At 42.0% G+C, this 9,408-nt stretch overlaps 1 protein-coding gene across 7 annotated transcripts in view; it reads left to right on the forward strand.

The window, feature by feature from the left end:
* TANC1 (tetratricopeptide repeat, ankyrin repeat and coiled-coil containing 1) overlaps positions 1-9,211 on the forward strand; it is a 58,710-nt gene extending 49,499 nt beyond the window's left edge. For all 7 annotated transcript variants that reach the window (XM_030278264.4, XM_030278261.4, XM_072931829.1 and 4 more), the window contains 8 exons: positions 1,306-1,439; positions 2,176-2,299; positions 2,413-2,588; positions 3,584-3,716; positions 4,534-4,625; positions 5,059-5,205; positions 5,686-5,786; positions 6,665-9,211. In XM_030278264.4, coding sequence (XP_030134124.4) covers positions 1,306-1,439; positions 2,176-2,299; positions 2,413-2,588; positions 3,584-3,716; positions 4,534-4,625; positions 5,059-5,205; positions 5,686-5,786; positions 6,665-8,024 — 2,267 coding nt within the window. In that variant the 3' untranslated portion in view covers positions 8,025-9,211. The remainder of the gene's footprint in view (positions 1-1,305; positions 1,440-2,175; positions 2,300-2,412; positions 2,589-3,583; positions 3,717-4,533; positions 4,626-5,058; positions 5,206-5,685; positions 5,787-6,664) is intronic.
* The last annotated feature ends 197 nt before the right edge of the window (positions 9,212-9,408 follow it).

Here is a 9,408-nt window from a genome sequence, read left to right on the forward strand (position 1 = left end):
TAATCTTCCTTTTTAAATTTAATTCTCCATAATAAAATAAATGGAAAATATTTGTTTTAATAATAAAATGCAGTTTATAAGTATGGTTTTAACTTACTGAATCTATTAATCTTAAGTATTGAAGGACTATTTTCTATTAAAATTACTGTAAATTACTGACTTTTTAACTAAATGGAAAATTGTAGAAATACAGTGCTTAAGTTTTGGATTCTCTGTTTGAGAACCTTTGTTTATATATCATTAGCTTTCAGGGGATGCTGGGTCATCGTCTCATTTGTTTTGATTAGGCAGTGGAAGGAAGGAGCTGCCTTTGGTCATCTGCGAAAGGCAAATGTAGTGTTTAAGGCAGACTGTAATGCCTGCACTGCAGTTCCCTGCTGTGGCTTGTGAGTGGCATCTCCATTCCGTGGAAATGGCCGAGGGTGGGGAGCAGCATTGGGATGATGGTCAGTGGCCTCTCACATCCTGAAGAAGCAGCTGTGCTTTGTTCCTATATGTGTACAAAACCCTCATTGCAAATCCAGTCAATTCCAAAAGTCATACATCTGCTTCTAAATTAATTTTGTTCTTCAGTATTTTCCTGTCAGTGTTTTTTATATCCTTGCATAATGCATTGGGAATCTTCAGTCATTGAGGAAGCGAACTCCATAAAAGGGGGATTTTTGAACAAGGCTCAACTCTTTTACTAGTAATATTGATATCCATAACGGTTACTTTCCAGTTATTCAGCTCTAAACAGTTGCTATAACTGTTACACAGTGCAGTTTCATTGACTGAGGAGGGAGGGAATGGGTAAGATAAGTGCTGAAAAAGAAAAATTTAGTTCTTCCTGCAGTGCTTGTAATTTCCTTTACTTTCAACATTCACTGGAATTAAAAAAAAATTCTACTTGATCATGTTTGAAAATGCTAAAAATTAGTAACAGGAAAATCACAATTTGACCTACTTAGAAGAAAGTGGAAATTACTAGGCTTTAGCAGCTGGAGGAGTAAGTCCTTTGCGGATTCTTGCATAAGTCACACATGAACTCATTTTTTAATACTTGTTGGCATGACTGGTGAGGCTTCAACACAAACAACAAAATTTAAATTTCAAGTTCTTTTAAAAACACGATATGAGCAAAATAGAAGAGGGGGGAAAAGTCATGATGGGGAAAGCATTTTCTTATTTTGTTCTCAGCTTTCAATGTGTGTCACATTCAGTGAAAAGCTGAAAGAATAGGCATTCAGTAACACTCACATATTGTGTGTGTGTCCAAAGGCCAAATAAGCCAAGAGCTGATGTTGATGCAAATGCTTTCTCTAGCCCTGACAGCTGCTGCAGGAAGAGGAAAGCTGGAAGTGTGCAAGTTACTCCTCGGGCACGGAGCAGCCGTGACCAGAGCCAGCAGGAGAGGCGTGCCCCCGCTCCTCTGCGCCGTCCGGCAGGGCCACTGGCAGGTCTGGCACAGCTTTGGGGACACTTTGGGGATCCCTGATTCTTCCCATCTCTAATTTTGAAAATAATTAGTGTCCATTTTCTAATACACATTTGCATCTGCTTTAGAGGGACGTGCTCAGAAGCTTCACTTCCAAACCTTTTGTGTCCCTGGAAATAACTTAAAAAGCATATTGGCCTAACAGCAGTCTTAGTTATAATATACATGAAAAATAACATGAGTTTAAAATATTTTATTTCCTAGACCAAGATCAGAGGTGATTTCAGATCTTTTATACTGCTGCTGCGCAGAGAGAGAACCTTGGATTCAGCAGCCTTCCTCATGCTGGCCTCTCCTGTCAGGAGAAGGCCTTGAACTGCAGTCAGGGCTTAGCTATGTAGAACTTCTCAGTGGTTACCATAAATACCACCTTAGTCCTCTTTGTTAAAAGTTCATGATATTATGGCTGAAATCTCTATCTTCCAATTTCATAAAATCATAGAATGGGTAAGATTGGAAAAGCCCTCCAAGACCAGCAAGGCCAATTGTTCCCCAGGACTGCCAAGGCCACCAGTAACCCATGTCCTGTAGTGTTACACCCACATGGCTTTTAAATCCCTTCAGGGCAGATGGGAATTCCACCCCTGCCTCTGTGCCATGGCTGGACAGCACTTTCTGAGAAGAAATTCTCCTAATAGCCAATCTAAAACCCCACTGGTGCAAGGAATGTATTTTAAAATTTGTATTTTCTGTTTCAGATTGCTAAACTTCTAGTGGAGCACGGAGCCGATGTGAATTTAAGTGACAAGCAAGGCCGGACACCACTGATGGTGGCTTCTTGTGAAGGACATCTGAGCACTGTGGAATTTCTCCTTTCTGAAGGTAGAAAATAAGTAGCAGAATACAGCTGCACTAGGGATTGCATCTGGGTGTGTTAAGGAATTTTTCTATTTAAACAGAGAATCTTTATAACAAAGTTCATTTTCATTTTACAGGTGCAACTGTTTCATCTCTGGACAAGGAAGGACTGACAGCTCTGAGCTGGGCATGTCTGAAAGGCCACAAGGAAGTAGTTCAGTATTTAGTAGAGAAAGGTGCAGCAACTGATCAGACAGACAAAAACGGACGAACACCTCTAGACTTGGCAGCTTTTTATGGGGATGCTGATATTGTAAGTATAGAAAAACATAATATTCAATAAAAAGTTACAAAAGTTTAGAATTTAGAAAAAATATTGCCTATTAAAATAGGAAATTTGGGAAAGTAGCCAGGGGGGTTGTACTCCTCTCATCTTGACTGCATTGAAAATGTTTGCTTGGGAAAGCATTTTCTAGGTAAGTGGAAGCCCAGAATTATGCTGCAAACACATAGAGGTCCCTTCTCAGGGTCCTGGTCAGTTGGTGCCTTTGTAGAAAATAACCTAAGAAGAGGAAGGGCACACTCAGGTCTCTGTGCACTGTGGACAGATCGGAGAGGTCAGCAAGGAACTAGACAGAACAGCACACAGAGCCTCTCACGCTCACATCTGTGTTTCTGCAGCTCGCATACACAAGGTGCTGCTGTGGCATGTAACTCGCTGTAGCATGCTGTCCCATTCAGCCTTTGTCTGATTTAACTTGAAATTGTAAGTCAGTCCTCAGGTTTCATAGTGGTTTGGTAGATTTAGACACTGTGTGTGCTTTTGCCCATGACACTGAGTACTGGAGAATGAGGGGTGTCCAGGCTCCTTCCTGTCCCTGCATTTGCTATAGGTCATTGTCCTGGAGTGGTGCCAGCTCCCATTTCCCTGCCTAGATTGGTCCCTTCAGTAGGTCTGAGCTCAGCTACTGGCCAGGCTGGGACAGGGACAGTGCCAGTAAAGAGGTTCTTGAGCAGGCCCATGGCTGTAGGTCATGGTGCTTGTCCATGGGCAGGACTGTTGGTGCCTCTTCCTTTACAAGATCACTGCTCGTGGCACTTGAGCAAGTAATGGTTATGGGAAAGAACTGCTTCCCTCCAGCCTGCCTATGCTGTGGTGCCTTTGGTGGGCTTTAGATGGCTGTACTGTACTCAGCAGCATATGTTCAGTGTGTTTCAAAGAAGATTACACAGTACCTTAAATATTTCCTTGGTCTGCCTTTCCTACCAGAAGCCATGTTACAAGGCATGTCTCGTTTCTTCTCCCAGGTGCAGTATTTGGTGGAGAAAGGAGCAATGATTGAGCATGTGGACCACAGTGGCATGAGGCCACTGGACAGAGCGATTGGCTGCCGCAATACCTCAGTCGTGGTTATGCTGCTGAGAAAGGGAGCTAAGCTGGGTTAGTGAAAGTGCCCTGCACCATGGCAAACAACTGGGTTCTGCTCTGCCAGAATTAATTATTTCTGTAAAGAAGATTAAATAAACCACCAGATTTTTGCAGGCTATCTGGTTTGCAGATGTCCACCCAAGAGAAACAATCTACTTGAAAGGCAGACACGCAAGACTCACTTTAGAAGTGAGGGGATGCAAGGACTTTATTTCTGCTCCTTCTTTGATGTGTGCTGATGGTGAGGTCTGGAGGAATCACTGTATATGATTACTCTGCCTTAATATATTGCCTTAGGACAAGAAAATGAAGATTGTGCTATCACTGATACATAATTCTGGCACTATAAATGACTTAGATTAGGAAGTTTTACTTTTAAATAACATTCTTCTAATAAACTATAGAACTGTGTATGTTTGCAAAGGGTAGGCCAAAGAAATGTAAGTACATATTGCCAGTAGGCAAGTACATGATGCAGTTGTGTATGTGATAATTACTGAATATTTAATACATTTGAATCACTATTTCGTATTATTTGGGTAGTAAGCGTGATCAAATACAGGTTCTTACTTAGGCCTGAATTAAATTGTGACTTCTGTACATTCCTTCACAGGGGTGAAATGTATCAGACCATTTAATACCTGGCTGCTGTCCAGGTGATGGCATAGATGCATTTTAAATGTGTACACCCTAATTATGATGATAATAGTAATACTGGTTCCATATAGGTGGACTATATACTGAAGTAGGACCAGGCTTTCTACTGTGGTAGACAGCAGAAACACACTTTCTTTCCTTTTGTCAGAGAACCTTAAAATTTAACTTGCAGGAAATGCAGCATGGGCAATGGCCACCTCCAAACCCGATATTCTCCTGATTCTTCTGCAGAAACTGATGGAAGAAGGAAATACGCTTTATAAAGTAGGTAGATTTTTCTTTTTTTCTGGCAGCAGAACCCTGGACTTCTGCTTAAAGGTAGACTGAATGCCTGTATGCCTCCTTTTCAATTATATAATCTGATCTATTACTATTTTAAACAGAGTAGTAATAGATCAGATTATATGATTTTTTTTCTGGTACTAGCAATGCATATTAGTTTCAAGTATTATCATTGTCAAATACCATTAAACATTTGATTTCAGAAAGGGACACAAACTCTGATTAACATGCAGTCTGTCATTGTGCTTTTCTGACAGCATAGTTCATACTGTGAATATTTATTAAAAAATCTGTCTCTGTGTTTTCTACTTGAAGGGCAGCTCTTGGTAGATGTCAAACATAAATTATGCTTTTTGACAATAGTATTGCAATATTAAAAGTTTGTGAAAAATCTCTTATTCCCTAAAATTTGCAGAAAGGCAAGATGAGGGAAGCAGCACAGCGCTATCAGTATGCATTGAGGAAGTTCCCAAGGGAAGGGTTTGGTGAGGAAATGAAAGCCTTCACTGAGCTGAGAGTTTCATTATACCTGAACTTGTCACGATGTCGCCGCAAAACAAATGTAAGCTCTTGTCAGTCTGCTGCCTCTTGGGCATTGGGAATCTCAGACTTATATCCTACTGCATTACTGGGGTTGTATGTGGACATCTATCTGTGCTGTTTTAGAATCCTTTTCACTATATCCTGATCTTGGGCTTTATCATGTCAGTAAATGGATGGCTTGCAAGATGAGGGCGTGTTGCTGCAGGGGATCTATTACAGCTGGTCTTACATCATGCAGTGATTGTGGAATGACCAACTACTGGATCTTTTGGTACTTTTAAAAGAATGAATGAAAAACACTGCTACCTTTGTTATCAACCAGCACAACCAGGTGCCATGGCTGTGCCCGTGTGTGCTTTGAGCAAATACCTGCTCTTGCAGACTGGGGCAGGAGCCTCTGCCACGTGCGCTGGCTGCGCCCCTGGAGCCAGAGCAGGACCCGCAGCTGGCAGCTTTCTTTCACTGTCACTGTGTAACGAGCATGTTTGCTTCTCATTAGGATTTTGGAATGGCTGAAGAGTTTGCTACCAAAGCCTTGGATCTGAAGCCTAAGTGTTATGAAGCCTATTATGCCAGAGCAAGAGCCAAGAGGAACAGCAGGTACTGTTTGATTCTGTGCATGTCTGCACAGATTTTTTTTTTAACTTGCCATCTTTGATAACTTGTTCTTTTATGCTAGTTACATTTCAAATTTGCAAAGAAAAACCTATTTTCTAGTGCACTTTGCATCTGTACTAGGTCTCTCTTATCAGATAAAGCCAACCACATCTAAATAGTGATACTGAATACTCTGTAAGTACTTATGAGGCAGTCCAGAAAGTAACAAGTTCATTTGAAGAGGGATTATTTTAAATGTAACAGTAAATGGATCTACTGCTCCACATGATTCAGCAAAATGTGACCAGCAGTGTGCCACCCAGCTCCAGCACATCATTATTTATTGCCAAGCTTATGATTTATTACTGGCTGCTTTGATAGGAAAGAATATGATGAATCAGCAGCTGAAGAAAAAAATAAGGGGAGAGAGGGGGAACTATCTCTTTAGGTTGAAAGAATAACAAACTATGGTGGTGTAGCTGAAGTACAGGAAGAGGTGCCTTTTTGATTCACCATGTTTTTTCTAAACATACCAATAAATGGTCATGAAGCAGAGTTCAGCAGGTTCCCTACTCTGGAGGTAATTGTGGAAGAGCTTGTGAGACAAAGTGTCAGTTCCTGGTGTTCCCAGCAGAGAGTTCTGCCTGCCTGCATGGGGTGTCAGGATACTTTAGGGAAGTGTTTAGGGTTGGGTCTGCACTTCCACCCTAGTTAAGAATTTCCTGAGGTGGAGAACTTCCAGTTCTAATTTGTCACCACCTGCAGCAGGAAGTAACAAATCAGGACATTTCGCTGAACGGGTGGAGGTGGATTAGTCGTAGGTAATGCAGGGACACAGATTTGCCCCAGTTTTCATTGTTTACTTACTTCTTCCTAAACAGAAAACTACTTGCAGCTCTCGCTGACTTACGGGAAGCCACTCAGATATGCCCCAGCAATCAGGAGGTAAAACGTCTCTTGGCTCGGGTGGAAGAGGAGTGCAAACAGCTCCAGAGAGCACAGCAACAGAAGCATCAGTCTCCACAGCTACTTGAACAAACCAACAATTCTGATAATGAGGAGGAAGGAATTGTACAAAGCGTGAATGATAATTTTAATCTTCAAGACAGGGAAGATGAACTGCCACACCCCAATGAATCTGTTTCTCCTCCACAAAGGCTGCAGTGTTCCTCAGCTGCTTCATTATTTAGCAGGACCCTTCAAGAAGGTGTTCAGAAAGCTCAGTGTGTGTCCCCTCAAAGCAGAACAAGCAACAAGTACCTGAGAGAGCCAGGCTTGATCATGCAGCCAACAAAGCAGGCACAGATTGTAAAAACTAACCAGCATCTGAGCTCCATCCAGCCTGGATCTAAACCAGGAAGCAGTCAATGTAGCACCAAGCCACAATCATCTTTGCAGCATCTTCCCCACAGTCCCTTGCCCATCCGGCACTGTAGAAGTCAACATGTGGGTGGGACAAGCACATTGTCATCTGGAGGCATTTCCACAGATCTCACTGCAGAACTGCACAGTGAGAAGTTTGTGTCCAGCCAGCATTCACATCCACAGCATCATGAGACTCTCTCTTCTCGTTCTTTTGCTAGTAAATCTAAACCTGACACATCAACAGCCTCTGCTCCAATGAATTTCAGTGACTCAAGGCAGCAAAGCCCTGTACCCAGTGGTGGCTCTTCTGGCTCTCCATGCAGTAGTGTGATTCTTACCAGCTCATCAAGCAGCTTCACTTCAGCCAGCAGTTTGTCAGGCAGTGTTAAGGGGCTGGGCCCAGATGTTCGACTCAAGGAGACCAACATCAGTCAAGCTCAGGGCACTGAGCACCGACCTCGCAATACCCCGTTTATGGGAATCATGGACAAGACTGCAAGGTTTCAGCAGCAAAACACACAATCTAGTCGCACTTGGCACTCTCAGACAGCAGATGGATTATCCACAAATGTTGCTTCTGCAGGCATTCAGCCCTCCAATTTGGAGCAGTTCTCAGTTAAACACTACTCAGCTAAGGTATCCTCTACAGGTGCTGCCCTGGGAGATGGCAGCCAGAGCAGCGTGCAAGCAAAGGAATGTGAAGAGCTCACTTGCCAAATCCCTCCCCACTGTACAGACAGCAGATCACCCAACCAAGGTTCTCATTTATACCCCGATGCTGTAGCCAAACTGCCATCCCACAGCACTCAGGACAGCCACCTCAGTCACGTCACCACGGTGAAACCAAAGCGATCGTTCATTGAATCAAATGTATAAATACTGTTCTGTATATTGATGGGGTAGACTGGGCTCACAGCATCACAGGGTTTGACTGCTCTACAAAACACTGACTGCCTCGGCATGGCTGGGTCCCAGGGAGCAGTCTTTAATGGGATGCAACCACTTCCAACTGTTCCTACCATCACAGGGCAGTGACAGTAACTGGAATAACAAAGGAGTGTAGAAAGACTCAATTAGGTTGGCCTAGGAGCTTGAGCAGAGAAATCCTTTCATTACATGTTACCATTAAATAAGCCTTTCCTTTCACCTATGGCTTCAATCTTGGCTTTTGGTTCTCTTGCATCTCGCACATAGTACTCACACCTCTCAAATGCTTACGTGCTGATGTCTCACAGCAACGCTAAGGGAGATAATCTGCTGCAGAATACTCAGATCTGTACATGCATGTATTTTTTAAAAATCAAATTATTTTATCACTTTTCTAGTGGGACCTAATTTGAGTTGCATGATGTGCATTTAGGAAGCATAAATAATTTGTGTATGAGTAAACTACGCAGCCATGCTTTGATGTGTAAATATAACTTTTTAGTAAATAGAAGAAATTATATAAAAGGAGTGACATTTGCATGTGTATTGAGAGGCTTTGACCATATTGGTTATTGCACTGAAGATCACAATATTATGGCCTATTAACAATAATCGCACTTTATATAGGGTATCTAATCACCTTTGGGTGCTATCTTAAAGCAAAATGATTTATTGTTTATTTGTGAAAAGGTACAATAACTAAATGCTTAGTAAATGTTTTTATGGGAAACCCAAGAAAGGGATGGAGTGAACGTGAAAGTTTGAGGAACAGCGTATGTGCAGTTGCATGACAGGATGATGTTGAGACGTTGGTTTTTTAAGGAGATGAGGATTTTTATTGGCAAGAATTTACTGAAAATGAACTGCTGCAGTGACATTCCTATGAGTGCAATTCAGTTGGAGTGCTCAGCTTTATACTCTTCCCATCATGCTTGATTACAGTATTCTGTGTACATTGTAAACAGCTGTACCCAGCTCTACACATCCTTTTGCAGTTTGTATCATTACACTTTAGCTTATTTATTGTTTACTGTTTCTTTGATATTTTGTACAAGTCCTATATTAGTCTTGTCCTGTAGTTCTATTTTTGCACAGCTACTGTACTCTTTCCATACAAAATAAAGATTATTAATATACCTGTGGGATGAGATGCGGTCCCTGATGGTTACAGGAGAAACTCTCACCCAGCTTTTCCAACTACATGTCCAGTAATGGGGAACAGAGAACGACAGTCACATTTTGGTTTGTTAGAGTAGAAAAAGAAACACAGATCCCATACTTTGCTTTTTCTTACCTTCTGAAAGACTGACTTAGCAAGATGAAGACTCAAAAC

This window comes from Taeniopygia guttata, chromosome 7, assembly GCF_048771995.1.
Source record: "Taeniopygia guttata chromosome 7, bTaeGut7.mat, whole genome shotgun sequence".
Lineage (NCBI taxonomy): Eukaryota > Metazoa > Chordata > Aves > Passeriformes > Estrildidae > Taeniopygia > Taeniopygia guttata.